Raw genomic sequence first — 22179 nt, 5'->3', positions numbered from 1 at the left:
AGGAGACATATGAATGGAGATTCAGGGTGGGGGGGGGGGGGTTGGGCTGAGCTGAGCTGAATACACAGGCCAATATAGAGGGAGCGATGGCATGGGAGAAAGGAGGGAAAATGTGGGAGGGAAGAGAGGATAGGGAAGTAAAGGGAAGTGAAAATGGGGAGAAGGGTAAAGGGAGGGGAGGAAAAAAAGGGGATGAATAGTTTTTTTTTTGGGGGGGCAGATGAGGCTGTTTCTCAGGGTTCTCTATGTATGCTGCTATGCTCCATAACACCATGTAATCCTCTTGGATTATACTGAGGAAATCCAGCCTGAACAGCTGGCCCCCAATTGTCATACTTGAATAAAAGTAAAGATACCTTAATAGAAGATGACTCAAGTGAAAGCGAGTCACAGAGTAAAATACTACTTGAGTAAAAGTCTAAAAGTATTTAAATATGCTTTAATATTAAAAGAAAATGTTTGTTTTTTTCAATTGCTAAAATATACTTAAATATCAAAAGTAAAAGTATAAATAATTTAAAATGCCTTATATTAAGCAAACTCAAACACTCAGACATAATTTCCAAATTAAGCATGCGTGTTTACTGAGTCCGCCAGAACAGAGACAGTAGGTATGACCAGGGATGTTCTCTTGATAAGTGTGTGAATTGGACCAATTTCCTGTCCTGCTAAGCATTCAAAATGTAATGAGTGAGTACTTTTGGGAATGTATTGAAGTAAAAGTAGTCAAAATCATAAATAGCAAAGTAAAGTGCAGATGCCCCCAAAAACTACTTAAGTAGTACTTGAAAGTATTTTTAGTACTTTACACTACTGGTTACGTGCGTAAGTGCGTGCCTGAGTGTACAGTATGTGTTTTACCTGGCAGCCCATGTGATGGGGATGCGATGTGCAGCGTAGACGCTGAAAGACAGGACGTTGGTGACCAGGCCTGCTTCCTGTGTGGGTGACGTGTGCCGGTTGCTCTGCACCGTGGTGTGGAAGTTAGCATTGAACGTGCTACAGTACAGCTCCACCAGATCCAAAATGGCTGCCGTCAGCTTCTCCACCACTTTCTCTGCAAGGGGGAAGTAAACCATTTAGATTCACAGAGCCTTCATTTAGCAGACACTCTCTAAATGAATTCAATTAAAGAGGGCTAAACAACCACTTAACACAAGCTTTAAAAGTAAAACCTTAAATAATAAATGTTAGTAACAATCAGTGTGCAGAACTTAGCATATATTAAAGATCTCTCCTGAATCACAACAGCTGTCTGTCAGTACTACTCGTTATCTAAGAGTAGAGTCAGAGTAATACACAACACCAAGTCCATGCTCTTAAGAGTTTATTGCCATGTTATCACCATACTGCTAATCCCTGAGAGCTCTTTACTCCTACACTGATCCTATGACCTCTCATACAGTGTGTATTTGACCTCTTAATAGCCTTGTGTTTGTACACTATCAGAGGAGAGTCAAACATCAGCTCCATCATTCATAGGGCTCTCTCTGGTCCAAAGCAGTGCGCTATGTAGGGAATATGGACCCTGGTCAATTGTAGTCCACTGTGTAGGGAATAAGATGCCATTTGGGATGCAACCATGTCAACACAGCTTATTTGCCTGGGTTTCCAATCTTTACATATGTCTCTTCATACGTCGAGTGGAGAAGCTCAGCCCTGTAGGGAAAACAACATCCAACCTCTCGGAAATATTACCCCTTCCTTTATGAGGGCAGACAGACGGATAGAGATGCAGATGGATGGAGGAGGTGGTGAGTGTATCTGTGTATCCTGTATGTAATTAGCCATCCTTCCTGTTTGTCGGAGTATAGCTGGAGGAGGTAGGGGAGTTGTCTCAAATGGCACCCTATTCCCTATGTAGTGCATTACCTTTGAACAGAGAACACAATGGGCCCTGGTCAGAAGTAGTGCAATATAAAGGAAATGGGGTGCCATTTGGGACCCAGCCAGAGAAATCGGTAAAGAGGGACATCCGTGGCGTACGTCACAGCGAGTCAAGGACACTTCCGCTCTGACACGAGGTAGGGCTACTGTGACAGACCAGTGTGCCTGCTTAGCAGTTTAGCTTCTTCCCCATCTGGGTACACTGTCCGTACAACGGCTCAAACCAGGTTCCTATGCCACGCAAACACACCTGACCGCCCGATTCACAACGTACTTGCGCTGCTGAAAAGCTAGTAATTCAGTGACGTGAGTGGAGACATTTCAAGCTGTTGGGAGAGCTTAAGGTATGATCTTAAAGGGATGGTTCACCCAAATGACAAAAAATACATATTGGTTTCCTTACCCTATAATCAGTCTATGGACAAGGTATGAGAGCAATCCATGCTTTGGTTTAGTTTCCCTGGTTTCCACATGCTATCGCTTTAGCATTCATGACACAAATCCCATTTCAAAAATATATATACACACTTGAAGTCGGGAAGTTTACATACACTTAGGTTGGAGTCATTCAAACTTGTTTTTCAACCACTCCACAAATGTCTTGTTAACAAACTATAGTTTTGGCAAGTCGGTTAGGACATGTACTTTGGAGAAATGTCCTCTAGTCTAATGAAACAAAAATAGAACTGTTTGGCCATAATGACCATTGTTATGTTTGGAGGAAAAAGGGGGATGCTCGCAAGCCGAAGAACACCATCCCAACCGTGAAGCACAGGGGTGGCAGCATCATGTTGTGGGTGTGCTTTGCTGCAGGAGGGACTGGGGTACTTCACAAAATAGATGCATCATGAGGGAGGGAAATTATGTGGATATATTGAAGCAACATCTCAAGACATCAGTCAGGAAGTTAAAGCTTGGTCGCAAATGGGTCTTCCAAATGGAAAATGACCCTAAGCATACTTCCAAATTTGTGGCAAAATGGCTTAGGGACAACAAAGTCAAGGTATTGGAGTGGCCATCAAAAAGCCCCGACCTCAATCCTATAGAAAATGTGTGGGCAGAACTGAAAAATAGTGTGTGAGCAAAGAGGCCTATAAACCTGACTCAGTTACACCAGCTCTGTCAGGAGGAATGGGCCAAAATTCACCCAACTTATTGTTGGAAGCTTGGGGAAGACTGCCCGAAACGTTTGACCCAAGTTTAACAATTTAAAGGCAATGCTACCAAATTGAGTGTATGTAAACTTCTGACCCACTGGGAATGTGATGAAATAAATAAAACTGAAATAAATCATTCTCTCTATTATTCTGACATTTCACATTCTGACCTAAAAGAGGGAATTTTTACTAGGATTAAATGGCAGGAATTGTGAAAAACTGAGTTTAAATGTGTTTGGTTAAGGTGTATGTAAACTTCTGACTTCAAATGTAACCAGGCAAGTGAGTTAAGAACAAATTCTTATTTACGATGACGGCCTAGGAACAGTGGGTTAACTGCTGTGTTCAGGGGCAGAACGATAGATTTTTACCCTGACAGCTCGGGGATTTGATCTAGCAACCTTTCGGGTACTGGCCCAACACTCTAATCACTAGGCTACCTGCCACCCGCATTCAAGTGAAAGAACCGATATCAGCATTTTTAGAGCATCATGAGAAATGCTAATATTGGTCCCGTGACTTAAAACATTAGCATGTGCAAACAGGAAACTAGACCGAAGCATGGATTGCAGTCATGCATTGTTCATAAACTGCTTACACAGTAAAGAAACCAATGTGTCATTTTATAATTTGGGTGAACTATCCCTTTAATTCTGTCACACTATTGTACAGACTTGTCCATCATCCCATGACCCTATAATCCGGCGATCCTCCTCTCCATCTGTCCTATTTCTCCCATCTACAGTGCCATATCATCTCCTTCCTTCCTCCCCGTCCGTACTTCCTCTTCTCTTTCCCATCCTCGCTCTGTCTTCTTTCTCCTTCCTCTTCCCCTCCGCCTGTCCTGTCTTTCATCCCCTACGCTACAGTATTTGTGTGTGTGTTATATTCTGCGTTGTGGCACAGTAAGACACGAGGAACCTACCTCTGTTCTCTTTGATGGCCAGCAGTGACGGATCCTGTGAAGAGACACTCACACAGTTACAGAACGCATTCAACAAATGGACTAACCTTGGTTCTGGAGTTACAGGAGTACAGAATACTGTGTGGGTAATGAATTTATATCTGATCTAAGCTCAGTTTTGTTTTTTAAGGTTAGAGCTGTGCCAAAAGGTAATTTCTATCTGAAATGTGGCAGTGTGTGTATGTGTTTACCTTCTGGACTCTAGGCTGCAGACGACAGGGGCATGCTGGGAGCTGGTTGAGGGCGGAAGTGATGTCAGGCGTTTCCACAGCAGCCAGCGAGCTGCAGAGAGCCTTCACTGATTGGACCAACCGTTCCACATGCAACACAAGCTCCACCTTCAGAGGGGGGAGGGAGAATAGAGCGATTTCAACCTCACACATACACTTTCAAAATAAGAAGAGCCAAACATGTTTGCTTTTGTTTTTGTGTGTGTGTGTGTGTGTGTGTGTGTGTGTGTGTGTGTGTGTGAGAGACAGCGTGTGTGTGTGTGTGTGTGTGTGTGTGCGTGCGTGCATGTGCATTTGTGTGTGTCGCTGTGCCTGCGTGCGTATGCGTGCTTGTGTGCGCGTGTGTAGTAGGTTACCTCTGATAGTAGAAAGGACTCAGCCTCGTTGTGAAAGGTATCCAGGAGCAGAGTCAAAGCCTCTCTGTTCAAACACAAGTCAATATCAACAACACTAACCAGGTTTCTATCCAACCTTTGCACGAGAGTAAAGTGCAAGTCAGAATTTGGAAACCTTCAAGTTTGTCTGTAAACTTTCCAAATGTCGACGGAACAAAACACACGAGACGAGGTGGGATCTTTTTGAGTCGGTAAAACATTTCTTATGCAACAAATGGCGGTGGAAACCACTTTATGTGCAAATATTGATAAAATAACCATCACATCGGCAAATGCTTGGAGCCACGCTATGACATATGTGGTCCCCCCATGAAAATGTTGTTTTGATGTGCATTGCATCATTACGCACAGCCTTTAATCCGCATCAAGTCAATTATGATGGAAACACATTTCTGTTGGGAAAATGCGCATATTGTTTTTATGCGGATTTCAGAATATTCGCGTGAAAATCTGTCCCCAATTGGACAGAAACTAGCTACTGTCAAGGGTATGAAAGTCCCAGCTTAAGGCCTTTAACTGCTTTCTAATGCAATTTGTGGCGTGAGAAATCTAGGCCCCTCCCCCTCACCTAGTAACGGTCTGTCTGATTGGTCGTTCCTGCAGCAGAATGCCGTGGTTCATCGTAGAGGGCGTGTCATCATCATCATCCTGTCAATCACAACATAATGGCACGATGAGTGTGTGTGTACGATTGTCTGTGTGTGTGTGTGTGTCGTGTGCATGCATGTTGTGTGCCATGTGTGTGGGAGTGTCGTGTGTGTGGGCATGGGTGTGCACACCGTGCGGCCCAGTTCTGTGTTGATAGAGCCTCTCTTGGTAAGGAAAAGACGGATGTCCCAGTCAAACTTCAGACACAGCTGGATATACTCCAACTCTGCCAACGTCTGGGAACTGAGGGGAGAGAGAGAGAGAGAGAGAGAGAGAGAGAGAGAGAGAGAGAGAGAGAGAGAGAGAGATATAGCATAAACCCTGCTACTGTCAAAGATGATGGATAAATTAAGATAGTTCACTCAGGCCATTTACCATTTCAAAAACAAAAAATTGCAGTTCCTGTCTACTTAAGGGGGTGGCTCTCCAATAGATACCAATGCGAAAGCAGCTGGGTTCGGTCTAATTAGTTCATGGATTTCTATTGAAACAGAAAAAAAGGAAGGCGTGGGCTGTCTTGTTTCCTCTTCCGTCTCTGCTACTGTCAAACCCTGGGATTGACAAAGCTGTGTAACAAACCATGACCTCAGCACACAGAGGAAGTCCTAACCTATTTTACCAGCTGCAGGTTGTCAGGGGAAAACCCACTTCCTGCTGCTGCTCAGCCATGTCCCCACACACACACACACACACACACACACACACACACACACACACACACACACACACACACACACACACACACACACACACACACACACACACACACACACACACACACACACACACACACACACACACACACACACACGAACAAGGAAAATAAAAACAAATGGAAAGACAGACATACACACATATGTGCAGCTGCTCTGAGCTAGAAATAAAACACACACACGTGCAGACTCAGAAACATGGTGCGCGCACACACACACACACACACATATATATGCTCAGATTCACTGGACAGGAATGGAGCTTACTGTAAAACACATTTAAACACTAGCTAGTTTCTCTCTAGAGGAAGACTTTAGAGAAGAGTGGGAGTGTGTGTGTGTGTGTCAGGGTGTGTGTGGTTGGGGGATGAAAGGTCACGTTGGCCCACAACTGTGTGTGTGTGTGTGTGTGTGTGTGTGTGTGTGTGTGTGTGTGTGTGTGTGTGTGTGTGTGTGTGTGTGTGTGTGTGTGTGTGTGTGTGTGTGTATAGAATAGTCGGTTTTTACTGGGGAAATCCCCTGAGGTTTAGGTCGGCCCTCATACATCAGCAGAGCTTGTTAAAAAACGGCCATAATTGAGGCCTTCAGTCATATGAGTGTGTATATCTGGACCACAAACCACACACACACTCCAGCTCTCTCTCTCCCTCAGTTTACCCCCAACCCACTGCCCTGTTCTTTCTCGATAAATCCTAAAAGCATTCCTATAGCCTGGGCCTCACTCACACACCCACACACACATACACGTTTTCCTATCCTAACCCCTAACCCTAACCCCTAACCCTTAACCCTAACCTTAAATAATAACCCTAAACCTAACCCTAATTGTAACCCTAAACCTAACCCCTTTTCCTTTGTTTTACTAACCTTGTGAGGACGTCTGGTCCCCACAAGGATAGTAGAACCAAAAACACACACAAACAGAAACACAAGGTTGAGAAATGCATACAGTACACACACAAACACTGAGAGTACGAGTGGATAGTCAAGGTCTATGTGATTTTTCCAAGGCAAGGCTCTCCTCAGTTTATCTGAGGGGAATTTCTCTGGCTCTCAGTCATATAGAACAGCTGTTTGTGTATTCACATGCATGCATGTGTGTGTGTGTGTGTGTGTGTGTGTGTGTGTGTGTGTGTGTGTGTGTGTGTGTGTGTGTGTGTGTGTGTGTGTGTGTGTGTGTGTGTGTGTGTGTGTGTGTGTGTGTGTGTGTGTGTGTGTGTGTGTGTGTGTGTGTGTGTGTGTGTGTGTGTGTGTGTGTGTGTGTGTGTGTGTGTGTGTGTGTGTGTGTGTGTGTGTGTGTGTGTGTGTGTGTGTGTACATGTGCTCTCTACCTCCCAGTCCCACCCTCTGGGCCCAACTAACATGGCTGGTGACGTGTTATGATTAGTTGGCTCTCCTCTACTCATTCCACCCTGTGCTTGGCCTGTTCCATGGAGGAGTGAGGGGCAGGGGGGCACCATCGCTGCCGCAGCCCAGCCAGGGTGAGCTCTACTGGGCAGAGAGTTGGCAGACTGCCCTCTGGCAACCATCCATAATGGGGTGGGCGTGGAGCCCGGAGAGAGAGGGGGATGGGCAGGGAAGAAGGGAAAGAGAGGGAAGGTGTGGGAGGAGAGAAAGAGGGGAAGCAGCATAGTGTAACGGTGCCAATGGAGTGTGGACTGACAGGGCATGTGTATGTGTGGAGCTCATCCAGCAGTGAAGGAAATTAAAGGGATACGTCAGGATATTGGCAATGAGGCCCTTTATCTACTTCCCCCAGAGACAGATGAACTCGTGGACACCACTTCTCTGTCTCTGTGTTCAGTATGAAGGAAGTTCGAGGTAGTTTCATGGAGCCAATGCTAATAAAACTGGTATCCACGACTTCATCAGAGTCTGGGGAAGTTGACAAATGGGCCTCATTGCCAAAATCCCGAAGTATCCCTTTACAGACACTCAAAAGCCAAATCCCAGCCGCCTCTTCCAGCATTCACACATACTGTAGACAGATGGGCGAGAGGGGTGGAGATCCAGAGAGAGGGAGAAGAGGTTGAGGAGAGAAAGGGATGAGAGAAGTGCTCCTTACTTCTCTAGGAACTCAGCTTGACCGCAGACCTTGAGCAGGTAGTGGTCGACGTCGATGTGGTCCAGGTCCTCATTAGCATAACACAATGTCTGGTAGATCAACAAGTCCACTGTAGATGACCCTTGGAGAGAGACGTGGGGAACAGAACGTAAATTACAAGTACATGACAGTAACAAAAACAGAGGAAGAGAGAGAGAGGGTGGATGGGAGAGTGAAGCGATAGAGAGAGAGAGAGAGAGAGAGAGAGAGAGAGAGAGAGAGAGAGAGAGAGAGAGAGAGGTGGATGTGTGTGGGTGTGTGGGTTCTTTGATTCAACCTCTCTGGACTGAGTCGGTGCACACCGACCCAACTATTCTATTGACCGGAAGAGTCACAGGGACAGATGTACTGGAAGAAATGATTCAGACTGACGGACTGCTGTGTTGTTGACTTTTGTAGTTTATCTTACAGAATGAATAAGAGGGAAACAACCACTTTGAGACAGGGGGGTGAGACAGAGAGACAAAGACAGACAGAGATAGGGAAAGAAAGAGGGATAGAAATAGCGAGAGAATGTTTACTGTTTACTTGGCCAGTTCGATCTCTCTGAGTGAGAGCAAACATACTCTCCAGCCATCATGAGTCATGAGTTGACCTTACTGTACCCACAGCACATAGTCTCACACACATTAAGGGAGACAGGGTGAGGTAGAGAGAGAGAAAGATGGGTAGAGAGAGAGGAGACCTTCATAGCATGAACAGTGATGTTTCCAAAGCGGTCTCCCATTCCCCTTCCCTTAAATCTCCCCCTCTTTCTCTCTTCCTCCCAGACCGATGAATGAGGCCAGATTAGACAGTTGGTTGGCTGGGATCCGGTCAGTGTAATTCCATTAAGGGAACTCCAAACACATGCTTTCCCACTCAGGACTGAGCGAAGCAGACAGGACATTCGCTGAGGATGTGTGTATGAAAATAGGGGTGAGTGATCTCTGTGCTGATGAACCTGCGGGGCGTGTGAGTGTGTGTGTGTTTGCGAGTGAGTGGGAGTGTGTGCATCTTACCATCACAGGTGAAGGTGAGTGGTTCTCTGATGTGGTCGCTGATGACCGTAACTTTGACGCTGACCCCTAACCCCTGTTGCAACTCTTCAGGCCCCACTGAAGGCGACCACACAAACCCAGAGTTGTTAGAGGGGTCGCTGCTTGGATACGCCGACCGCAACCTGAAAACAACACAACCGCCACACAGGGATGGTTATTAAAGGGTAATAAATAGCTGACTGTGAATTAACCACAACACACAGTTATGGTTATAACTGCTTATAGTCAGCCTGACCACAATACAACCACAACAAAACCACAGCACAGGAATGGTTCTAAACTGGGGCGAGAGGGTAAATTTGGGTCCAATCACAAATCAACCCCTAAACCCTACACTTGTAGATATTTGAGAGGATCTGACAGGTGTGAACAATATGGTAATAGCTCTATCTTGCCCTCTGATAGGCCAGGTAGAAGTTTCACCATATGGTATATACCAATCAAATCCTCTCAGATCTCCACGAGTGCATAGGGCGTTTGGCTTAGGAGTTGATTTGGGATTGGACCGTACACTTACACGTCGAGCATGTGACAGAAGGCGGCCACCTCCTCATCTCTTTCCTCTGACACCTGGAAAAGCTCATAGCCGAAACCATTAAGCCTGGGGGCCGGAGACACCTGCCAATCACACACAGACACAGGAACCATCAGTCACAGAACTGACTGTAACAGAGCATTCAGAGTCACGGAACAGAACACAGCTGGACTGGACTGCAGTTGGAATAGACTGACCTTGACTGGAGTAAGCTGGAGACAAGCCTAGACCTTTCAAGGATCATTTATTTGTGTCTAGGTTTGACTATGGAAACACGGGAGGGTGTGAGGCAACACTAGATGTGAATTAATGCTGTGTCATGCAAAGTGACGTAATGAATCGGTTGTGAGCCTGTCATGGAGCGAGTAGTTACCGGGTCGGCCGACACTCTGCGCTGGTTCTTGTTGCTCTTCTGGATAGGTACGTAAGTGCGGGGGGGCACCTGAGGGGGGAGGGTCTTACTCCGAGCCACCGGCTTCCCTGATTGGTCCCCGTTGGCCCGCCTACCCCTTGGCGCCAGCCAATCCCCATTGAGCTTGGAGAGGGCATCGTTGAGGCTCTCGTAGTTGTGCATCTCCCCTGACGACAGTTTGGGCTGGTCTACCTCAGGGGTGAACAGGTTGACATCCCGGGGCGCCACAGTGCGTCGGGAGGGTGGGAAGGGCTCAGTGGAGGGGGGTAGAGGGGTCCTTGGGGGTACAGCAGGAGGAGGGTCATCCGGAGGAGGGGGGAAGCCTTTAAGCAGAGTCAGAGGAGAACCATAGCTAGACCCTGAGTGCCCATAGCTGGAGTTCAGGTAGTCCCCCTTCCCTGAACTCTCCAGGATATAGAGGGGCTCTTTGCTGTAGCTTCCCAGAGGAGGAGTGGCCCTGGCTGGGGAGGGACGTGGGGAGTGGGACCCCCCAGGCTGAAGGTGGTTGAGGAATGGGTCCGAACCAGACAGCCCTCTTAGCAAACTCCCTCCTGGAGGAAGAGGGCTGGGGCAGGGTGGGAGGGGGCGATCGATCTGGCTCTGGCCCTCCCTCGGGGGTAGCGTAGGTAACTTCCCAACCCCCTGGCAGCTGGTCCCCTGGCTGTCCCCACCCTTGTCCTGTTTAAGTCTTGACAGGGCATCATACTCCATCTGTAGAGCTTCAGCCATTACCAACTCTCTCTGGCTCAGGCCCAGGGAGTCCAGTCCCCAGGGGCCTTCACCGTCCTTCTGAGTCTGTGCTGCCGACATGGTCCTACGGGGAAGCCACCACCAACAGAAGAGGAGGAGGATGACACTGGTTCTAGGGCTTCCAGAGAAGAGACATGGGCCTCAGAATACGCTCTGTGGAGCGAGAGAGAGAGAGGTAATCAGAAAGAGTCAAAAAAAGAGGAAGTAGTCAAAGTGAGACAGAGGGATGCATTTTGGTTATGCCATTCAGACCACAGATGCCATTTCATTATCATTATCACGTGGTTAATCATAATTCTAAATGTAACTTCTATTGCCATTGCAAATGATGTAAAAAATAGCCTACATAAAGCCAACAAATAAAAACATTGCAGCCTGCAGGTAGAAAATATCCTAATAAAAATAAATATCATATAAATCAAAATTGGAACTTGCAACATTGTATAAAATATTCGGGGCCCTCAGAGTTTCCTGCTCCAGTGAGCTCCGGCCAGACATAGCTGTAGGCTATTTGCACAATGGATAAATAATAAATAATAATAAATAATAAGAAGTAATCAAGTCGACCTATTTTTAATGACGTTTACATGACATTTTTCCCCACTTTTTAAACTGAGTGGTTATCGAAAGGGAGAGCGCTGGAAAGATTTTTAAAATACGCTACGTTTGCGCACAGGCTAGGTAGCCTAGGCCTACTTCTATGTATAATCAGGTGCGGGTCCTTTACTCAACATTGACAGGAGCTCTACAAACGGGAATGAGTATATTGACAACTCCTAAATGGACTGACATAAACAGAAACTTTCTCCTCACAAGTGTAGCCTAGGTTGTGCGGTGAGCAAACAAACGTGTCCACTCTGACAAAGAGAATGGTAGAAGACTGTCATAATAATAATATATTGAAACCATTAAAAGAAATTACTATAACCAAACAAACATTGTAGATTAGAAATGATGGGAATTAACTGTAACTGTTCTACTGGTGTGCCACCCCCCGGCCTCGGCAATGGATTAGTCCACTGAGATAGACGTGAATCCGACCGGTGTCTGATGTGCCATAAAAAAATATATATATTTATATATATATATACATATATATTCTATTATATACAGTCGAAGTCAGAAGTTCACATACACTTAGGTTGGAGTCAATAAAACTAGTTTTTCAACCACTCCACAAATTTCTTGTTAACAAACTATAGTTTTGTTAGGACATCTACTTTGTGCATGACACAAGTAATTTTTCCAACAATTGTTAACAGACAGATTATTTAACTTATAATTCACAATTCCAGTGGGTCAGAAGTTTAAGTTGACTGTGCCTTTAAAGAGCTTGGAAAATCCCACAAATGATGTCATGGCTTTAGAAGCTTCTGATAGGCTAATTGACATCATTTGAGTCAATTGGAGGTGTAGCTGTGGATGTATTTCAAGGCCTACCGTCAAACTCAGTGCCTCTTTGCTTGGCATCATGGGAAAATCAAAATAAATCAGCCAAGACCTCAGAAAATAAATTGAAGACCTCCACAAGTCTGGTTCATCCTTGGGAGCAATTTCCAAATGCCTGAAGGTACCATGTTTATCTGTACAAACAATAGTACGCAAGTAAAAACACAATGGGACCACGCAGTCATCATACTGCTCAGGAAGAAGACACATTCTGTCTCCTAGAGATGAACTTACTTCGGTGCGAAAAGTGCAAATCAATCCTAGAAAAACAGCAAAGGACCTTGTGAAGATGCTGGAGGAAACAGGTACAAAAGTATCTATATCCACAGTAAAACGAGTCCTAAATTGACTCAGCCAGAAAGGCCGCTTAGCAAGCAAGAAGCTACTGCTCCAAAACCACCATAAAAAAGACAGACTACGGTTTGCAACTACATATGGGGACAAAGATGGTACTATTTGGAGAAATGTCCTCGGGTCTGATGAAACAAAAATAGAACTGTTTGGCCATAATAACCATCGTTATGTTTGGAGGAAAAAGGGCGGAGGCTTGCAAGCCAAGGTGGAGGTGGAGGCTTGCAAGCCAAAGAACATCATCCCAACCGTGAAGCATGGGGGTGGCAGCATCATGTTGTGGGGGTGCTTTTCTGCAGGAGGGACTGGTGCACTTCACAAAATAGATGGCATCATGAGGTAGGAAAATGATGTGGATATATTGAAGCAACATCTTAAGACATCATTCAGGATGTCCTGAGCTGCTAGAGTCTCCCGTCTGTCCTGAGCTGCTAGAGTCTCCCGTCTGTCCTGAGCTGCTAGAGTCTCCCATCTGTCTTGAGCTGCCAGAGTCTCCCATCTGTCCTGAGCTGCTAGAGTCTCCCGTCTGTCCTGAGCTGCTAGAGTCTCCCATCTGTCCTGAGCTGCTAGAGTCTCCCGTCTGTCCTGAGCTGCTAGAGTCTCCCGTCTGTCCTGAGCCATCAGAGCCGCCAGTCTGTCCTGAGCCGTCAGTCAGCCAAGAGGTGCCAGAACCGTCAGTCAGCCAGGACCTGCCAGAGCCGTCAGTCAGCCAGGAGCTGCCAGAGCCGTCAGTCAGTCCGGAGCTGCCCCTCAATTCGGAGCTGGCCCTCAGTCCGGAGCTTCCCCTCAGTCCAGAGGCGTTCCTCAGTCCAGTGGGGCCTTTAATTAGGGTCTTAGACCCTAGGTCGGAGGCGAGGGTCGTCACTCTAAAGAGGCCCTTGAAGAGGGCAATGACTATGGTGGAGTGGGGTCCACGTCCCGCGCCATAGCCGCCACCGCGGCCAGATGCCCACCCAGACCCTCCCCTATAGGTTTAGGTTTTGCGGACAGAGTCACACTCTGACCATTATTTGCGTTGTTTGTTTCTATGTTTTGTTTGGTCAGGGTGTGATATGAGTGGGCATTCTATATTGCATGTCTAGTTAGTCTGTTTCTATGTGTTTTGGTCTGATATGATTCTCAATCAGTGGCAGGTGTTTCTCGTTGTCTCTGATTGGGAACCATATTTAGGTAGCCTGTTTTGTATTGTGGTTGGTGCGTTATTGTCTATGGAATGTTGCATGTTTGCACTCAGTATTGATAGCGGTCACGTTCATCTTGTTCTTTTGTTTGTTTGTTTAGTGTACTTTGTGTTTTTTCGTCTATCATTAAAAGGATGTATTCACATCACGCTGCGCTTTGGTCTCCTCACTACGACGATCGTGACAGACCCACTGGGAATGTGATGGAAGAAATACTTTTCTCTACTATTATTCTGACATTTCACATTCTTAAAATAAGTTGGTGATCCTAACTGACCTAAGACAGGGATTTTTTTACTAGGATTAAATGTCAGGAATTGTGTAAAACTGAGTTTAAATGTATTTGGCTAAGGTGTATGTAAACTTCAGACTCCCAACTGTTTATATATATATATATTAGACTGCTCACCTAAATAAATCTTGGTCAACTAAATGGGGTCAGCCCTAATATAGCTTCATACTTTCTTGTGTTCTTATTTTAAATGTTATTGTGTGTTTTTGTTTGACCTAATAATCTTTTCAGTGCTACATTGATATTGATTACTGCATTGCTGGGTTTGGAGCTTGCAAGAAAGGCAAGCTGTACTTGTGCACGTGGCATTAAAACTTTAAACTTTCTCTCTGTGACAGAGGCCAGCACTGTGTGGGAAACACTCAGATGTCTGTCTGTGTTGTCTGTTGGGTCTCAGCTATATGAGACAAAGGGCAGAGCTTTAATTCTGGTTTCCTCTGCCTCTGTTACGGCCTCACAGCAGAGGATGGAGGCACGCGACCTCTCCTGACCCTGGTTACCACTATGCCAGCCACTCCCACAAAGACCCAGAGTTTGACCTCCTGCCCAGAACACCCTCCTTCAGGAAGTTCTCAAAGGGTGTGTATGCATTAATCTGTGTGTGTGTGTGTGTGTGTGTGTGTGTGCGTGCGTGCACGTTGTGCGTGACGGAATCCTAAAGAAAGAGAGGGAAACCAGATAGAAAGAGAGAAAGAGAAGGATCAGGGAGGGAGGCAGCTCCCTATCTGTTTAGTTGGAGCCTTGTGATGTAGCTTGTGTTTCCTGAGGAATGGGAGGAAGATTATGACATAAACCCTTTCCCAGCCAGACAGTCAAGACCAGGGCCCATGGAGAGAACATGCTGACTCAGTTCAGAATACCGAACCTCTATGGGCCATTTGAAAAGCAGATACTGCACACTACAGTGTGTTTCAACAAATGTGCATACACACAGAGAGAGAAAGAGAGGATAAGGGGGAGGTATGGAGAAAAATATTCCCAGACTCCCCAATACATTTCCAATATCCACCCTCTTAGCATGCAGCTTCCATTTCAACACTCTGCTCCATTCTAAGATTCTGGGTTGGTGGTGAGATGTGTCAGGAATACATTCGAAAGATACACTGGTATACAAAATATTAGGAACATGTGCTATTTCCATGACAGACTGACCAGGTGAATCCAGGTGAACGCTATGATCCCTTATTGCTAAATGACTGGAACGAACTACAAAAACCTCTGAAGCTGCAAAACCCTCATCTCCCTCACTAGCTTTAAGCACCAACTGTCAGAGCAGCTCACAGATTACTGCACCTGTACATAGCCCATCTATAATTTAGCCCAAACAACTACCTCTTCCCCTACTGTATTTATTGATTTATTTATTTATTTTGCTCCTTTGCACCCCATTATTTTTATTTCTACTTTGCACATTCTTCCACTGAGAATCTACCATTCCAGTGTTTTACTTGCTATATTGTAGTTACTTTGCCACCTTGGCCTTTTTTTTGCCTTTACCTCCCTTATCTCACCTCATTTGCTCACATCGTATATAGACTTGTTTATACTGTATTATTGACTGTATGTTTGTTTTACTCCATGTGTAACTCTGTGTCGTTGTATGTGTCGAACTGCTGTGCTTTATCTTGGCCAGGCCGCAATTGTAAATGAGAACTTGTTCTCAACCTGCCTAAAGGTGAAATAAAATCCACTTCAAATCAGTGTAGATGAAGGGGAAGAAACTGGTTAAAGAAGGATGTAAATGTTGAAGTGCCTTTGAACCGGGTATGGTAGTAGGTGCCAGGCGCACCGGTTTGAGTGTGTCGAGAACTGGAACTGCTGGGTTTTTCCCACTCAACACTTTTCTGTGTGTATCAAGAATGGTCCACCATTCAAAGAACATCCAGCCAACTTGACACATCTGTGGGAAGTATTGGAGTCAACGCTTTCGACACCTTGTAGATTCCATACTCTGACAAATTGAGGCTTGCTCAGAGGGCAAAAGGGGAGGGGGGGGGTGCAACTCAATATTAGGAAGGTTTTCTTAATGTTTTGTACACTCAGTGTTGATCACCATCACTGTAATGAACGAGACCGCTAAGGCGTGAGTGTGCCCTTTAATAAATTAGCCAACTAAGACCCAAACGTCATATATAAACACAGGCTCAGCTCCAGACCTCAGCAGATGGAGAGTCATACACACACAGCTTTGTTTTGGTGAAATTTCTGGACATTTTGGAGTGTAGAAATGTTCCACACACACACACACGCCGAGTGGTCAGAAAGGACAGCTGTAATGGCTCTCCCTCCAAGAAGATGTTGTATGATTTTTCCACGAGACCCCTTCAATCCATTCTTGCTTATACTGTCCATGCATTGACTGTCCTTCAATCTCAGCAAGTGTCAGTCATTTGGGTCCCAGGGTGAGGAGACAGCAGGACCTGGCCTGTAGCCCGGGCGGAGCAGACCAGAGTGGGATCAATGAGATGGTGGGGGTGGGGGGTGGAGATGGATCCTCTATACAGGAGGCAGACTGCATGGCCTGTAGCCCAGGGGGGGAGCAACCCAGAGTGGGGCTGAGGAGATGGGACGGAAGGGGTGGAGATGGAGGCGGGTCACATTGTTTGGATTGGAGAGGGATGAAGAGGGGGTGGTTAGGGAAAGTGGAGCCAAGGCCAGATCCAACCCTCTGGAATCTGTCCCCATAGGGATGTAATCCCATTCAATTCGAGGGGGTTGTCCCAGATTGGAAGAACAAAGGACGCGTGTGTCACGTGAGGAGGGTCAGACAGACACGTTCACACGGCTTGGCAGGCCAGAGACAAAGGGGCTGCTGTCATCGCCACATGGTCCCCACCCCTCCCCCCACCAACCCCACACACGGACACCACAACACACAAAACGAGGCTGCTGTGTGTCGCCATAGTTGCAACCTTTTCTGCTGCTGCCAGCCGATGCCATGCAGGGCTGGTCCAGAGTTGTGACGCTGCAATGATCCGTCACACTTTTACCAGCACCACACCTCCCTCCTCCTCCTCCTCCTCCTCCTCCTCCTCTCCCACCAGAGTGAATCTCATGGCAGCTCTCTCACTCTATTCGATGCACATGCATACCCACGGATGTGAGTGTGTGCATCTGCATGTATCCGTACACTGGATTGGATAGAGTCAATGTCAATATGAACACAATCAGGCAGAGAATTAGTCCGCACTTCTCCTTACACTGTATTCAGGTTCACAGTAGGAGGAGTTAGTGTGCTGACCGAAACCATGGCAATGCGTCACATTGGTCAGCATTAGTCCAGGCAGGGTACCTACTATTACTGTAGCCTATCGTTTTTTTCCAAACAAATAAAACAATAGGAGAGACAAGTAGTAGTTTGTTGCAGCGTAATTACATACAGCAGAGGTTGCTCCATTGGTCAATCCTCTGGTATAAAGCCTATGTGGTGTACAGTGTGGTTGACTGACATTGTCACTCATGGTAGATCACCTAGGCTACAGCCCCTCCCACTAAACAAACGTTAGGACCTCAGATTAGCAAAAAGTTGCTGTAATGTAGTCAGACCAGCCAGTCTTGTTGTGTAGGGTAGACTACTAAACCACGACAGTGCTGCGCTGTAGGGCCTAATATAAGACCTTATATACTGAGTGTATAAAACATTAGGGACACCTTCCTAATATTGAGTTGCACCCCCATTTGCCCTCAGAACAGCCTCAATTCGTCGGGGCATGGACTCTACAAGGTGTTGAGAACATTCCACAGGGATGCTGCCCCATGTTGACTAATGCTTCCCACAGTTGTGTCAAGTTGGCTGGATGTCCCTTGGGTGATGGGACCATTCTTGATACACACAGGAATCTGTTGGGCATGAAAAATCAAACTGTGTTGCAGTTCTTAAAAAAAAAATAAAAAAATATGCCATTTAGCAGACGCTTTTATCCAAAGCGACTTACATTCATGTGTGCATACATTCTACGTATGGTTCCTACGTATGGTTCTTGACACAAAGTGGTGCGCTTGGCACCTACTATCATACCCCGTTCAAAGGCCCTTAAATATTTTGTCTTGCCCATTCACCCTCTGAAAGGCACACGTACACAATCCATGCCTTTATTTTTTATTTAAATAGGCAAGTCAGTTAAGAACAAATTCTCATTTACAATGATGGCCTACCCTGGTCAAACCTTAACGATGCTGGGCCAATTGTGCGCTGCCATACGGGACTCCCAATCAAGGCCGTTTGTGTTACAGCCTGGAATCAAACCAGGGTCTGTAGTGATGCCTCTAGCACTGAGATGCAGTGCCTTAGACCGCTGCGCCACTCGGGAGCCCAAATGTCTCAAGGATAATAAATCCTTCTTTAACCTCTTTCCTCTCCTTCAATTTAGAAACTCAAACAATACTTTAGAACCACGTAAATATACTCAATTTGAAGATCGCGCAGGAATATGGTAGATTGGTTCCTCAATCTATACTTTCAGACTGTTAAGAGTATTCATCTGGTCAATATGTCAGTGTATTATTTATGTTGTTTGTAACAGTGTGTTTATATGTGAACATGTGATTGTATTATATATTGTATTTTAATGTTTAAGGACTTTTGGAAGATATGTCCAAATGGAGACAAAAAAAAGAGATGCTAATAAAATAAAATAAATCCCCTTCATCTACACTGATTGAAGTGTATTTAACATCAATAAGGGATCATAGCTTTCACATGGTCATTCTATGTCACGGAAAGAGTAGGTGTTCCTAATGTTTTTCGTACACTCGGTGTACAAGGCTGCACGACAGAACGCCAACAGAGAATAGGAGAGGCATTATTTATGGAGTGGGAGGTGTGGATATTTTCTGAATTCTAATAAGCAACTTTATTAGTGGCAGTTACCCTACCTGACATGACAGGGCTAACCTCTGCCAGTACTAACCTCTGCCAGTACTAACCTCTGCCAGTACTAACCTCTGCCAGTACTAACCTCTGCCAGTACTAACCTCTGCCAGTACTAACCTCTGCCAGTACTAACCTCTGCCAGTACTAACCTCTGCCAGTACAGCTACTGTATAATAAAAGTTAAGCTATAACCAATCATAGAGATGATGAGCATCACTTCCTCTGCTCTGAGCAGAACAATGGGACAGTTGATCCCAGAATGGAATTAGAGGGTGTCAAAGACTACTTGTAGCAATTTCCACAGACAATTTGACAAAGACACATTCTTGCCGAAGTAGTCCAAATGCAAAGTTTGGTAACAGAATGACGGCACAAACAACACAAATCGTCATTCTATATCCACACCTTGCATCTGCGCTGTTCTTTAAGTAAATGTGTTTTTGTAAAATTTTCTGTGGGGAAATTGTTCAAATAAATCCTTGTGGATAGAGTTGTGTGGTTTGGTTAACTTTACGAATCATTGGTTTCGGTTTGGCATACATATTAAAGTAAACATTTTGTTGGAGTCTCAGCATCACTCAAAGTGGAATTGGCCCTGATGCAGGGTCTGGTCTGTTCAACAGACTGAGGAATATGAACTCAACGTTATGCCACGTTAGACCAGGGCCTGCATTTATCAAGCGAATGAGTGATAGGATGTTTATTTATTGTAATATTAGGTCAGATTATTATGTAGATCAACACTCCTACTGAGATGATTGGGAAAAAAAACAAGACTTTGATTATAAGGTGACCTGTCTCTTTAAGGATAGGACTGGTGTTGGGAGAACTGATCCTATGTCAGTTGTTACAGGGCTGGGAGTTACAGCAGCTGCAGTTTGAGAGAGAGAAAAGAGATAGAGGGAGTTCTGGGTTGGGGCATCTGGATCCCATATTCCAAAGGTCGCATGGATATAAAGGATAACACCAGCCTCCATAAAGTTTATTACAAATACGGATGGTCATATTGCATAGCCTCACGGGATCAGGCGGCACATGAGGCTGAGACAAGCATAGCCGCCAGACTGCATGTTTTCATTAGTACAGACAGAATATTAGACAGGTGTGTGGTGATGTGCGAGGATAAATTGGCAACCTTTCGTTCTCGTTTCTTCTCTGTAACTTACAAAATACTTCTGACAACTTGGCAAATTGTCTGCAGATTGTTCATAATTAAGACACGTTTTTACAATTGCTTATTACATGCCTACCGTATAACGTGCACGAGCTGGTCACAAATGTGCCATGCCATGTATTCATTCTGCCTACTCAGTTGCAAAAAGTTTGTCGAACGGAAGCTAATAGAACGAAACGGGGAGGGACCGACCTGAATTTGTCAAATAGAAACTCTCGATTTAGTTGCAAAACATTTCCAACTATTTGGCGGAATGAATACACCCCTGCTCAGTCAAAACTCCAATAGCCCTACTATATATACATTTTCACCATTCGCCCAGCAACCTAGGACACCAGCAGCTGCTTGTTATCACTGTTTGTTGGCTATTTTATGACATGGCCGGATGCATACAACTACATACAAATTTGACAGCTTTGACATCAAAACAATGCCACAGCAGATAGCTTGCTGGTGCAACCACTGCGTGGTTTATTACACCGTAGCGCCCATCTAACTTGTCACACTGACTCGTGTAGCCATAGCATGGCTGAGGTTTGCAACACTGTGACATCACATTAAGGTTGGCCTACACTTTGAATAATTGCTTTTCTATTGCCCACAAACTAGGCCTAGGGGATTTATTATAATTTCTCTCATAACTATAATTGTATAAAATAGTCGTAGCAATAGCCTACGGTGCTTCATCGGCCACCAAACAGCGTCACTGCTCGAGCAGCAATATAGCACAGTCGATATTTTACTGCAAGTAGACACGAGCTACGAACTTCACTGCTCACGAAACACACCATGCAACAAAACACACATATGTAATCGGATTTGTAGGCTAACGTATGTGGACATTGATTGTTAATTCCAGGTGGAAAATCCCTTACCTGCTCTAGATCTATGGCCGCCAACGGACTGGTGCCATAATATTCTAATTATTCTGCTTTCAGTCTGCTCAAATAATGATTCCAAAATATATCAAACAATTCCTCGGCAGTGGTATCCGGTGTCTGATATTATCGATATATCTGTCATTAACCAAATCGAAAGGGCGCCCGCGTCCCTAATTGTTGAATAATACAGACAGCAGCTCTCGCCACCAAAACCCGCTTATTTTGTAAGCGAGTTGCTGAGGTTTTAGGTTTTGATGATCGGCTGCGCATCGCCCTCTCTCATCAGTGTGTGTGGCTGGAGGGGAGCGTGAGAATTACTTGTAGGAACGTGACCTCTGGCGGACAGCTTATGTAAGTAACAGCGCCCTCTTTTTTGTCTTTACTCATACGTAAATGATCCACAGTGACTGCTGCTGAGCAAACCTAGAGATCCCGCTAGCCCAGTTAGAAACCCCCAGAGCTGTGAAAATCTGCAACCAGACAAACTAACATTCCTAAATACTATTCCCTATTAAATAAATGTTAAAGGAACCCAAGGGCGTCATGCACCCATTATTTTAGAGGGGGCATGAAGTACATGTGGCTGGTTGGGGGTGGTCCATAGGGGGGCTGATCACCACTCCTGAAGTTGGAGAATTTAGCATTTTTCAAACACCTGAAACAAACACCTGTTTTATCCTGCATAGGTTATATCAGCATACCAGGGTTTATGCTTACCTCTCTCTCTCTCTCTCTCTCTCTCTCTCTCTCTCTCTCTCTCTCTCTCTCTCTCTCTCTCTCTCTCTCTCTCAATTCAATTCAATTCAATTCAAGGGCTTTATTGGCATGGGAAACATGTGTTAACATTGCCAAAGCAAGTGAGGTAGACAACATACAAAGTGAATATATAAAGTGAAAAACAACAAAAATTAACAGTAAACATTACACATACAACAGTTTCAAAACAGTAAAGACATTACAAATGTCATATATATATATATATATATATATATATATATATATATATATATATATATATACATATATACACATACACATATATATATATATATATATATATATATATATATATATATATACATATATATACACACAACGTACAAATAATTAAAGGACACAAGATAAAATAAATAAGCATAAATA

The 22179-nt window shown here is 45.0% G+C and overlaps 1 protein-coding gene across 1 annotated transcript in view; it reads right to left on the bottom strand.

Moving 5' to 3' along the window:
• LOC118373455 (phosphatidylinositol 4-phosphate 3-kinase C2 domain-containing subunit beta) overlaps positions 1-21313 on the bottom strand; it is a 64054-nt gene extending 42741 nt beyond the window's left edge. The window contains exons 1-11 of the mRNA XM_052527128.1: positions 21031-21313; positions 10047-10988; positions 9656-9756; positions 9100-9260; positions 8060-8180; positions 5413-5524; positions 5202-5281; positions 4595-4658; positions 4200-4346; positions 3970-4003; positions 862-1057 (exon numbers count right to left, since the gene is read on the bottom strand). Coding sequence (XP_052383088.1) covers positions 862-1057; positions 3970-4003; positions 4200-4346; positions 4595-4658; positions 5202-5281; positions 5413-5524; positions 8060-8180; positions 9100-9260; positions 9656-9756; positions 10047-10895 — 1865 coding nt within the window. The 5' untranslated portion in view covers positions 10896-10988; positions 21031-21313. The remainder of the gene's footprint in view (positions 1-861; positions 1058-3969; positions 4004-4199; positions 4347-4594; positions 4659-5201; positions 5282-5412; positions 5525-8059; positions 8181-9099; positions 9261-9655; positions 9757-10046; positions 10989-21030) is intronic.
• Between the last annotated feature and the right edge of the window lie 866 nt (positions 21314-22179).

This window comes from Oncorhynchus keta, chromosome 10 (assembly GCF_023373465.1).
Source record: "Oncorhynchus keta strain PuntledgeMale-10-30-2019 chromosome 10, Oket_V2, whole genome shotgun sequence".
NCBI classification, from domain to species: Eukaryota; Metazoa; Chordata; class Actinopteri; order Salmoniformes; family Salmonidae; genus Oncorhynchus; species Oncorhynchus keta.
Note: the sequence above shows the minus strand (reverse complement) of the source record. Positions and strands in the feature narration are given on the sequence as shown.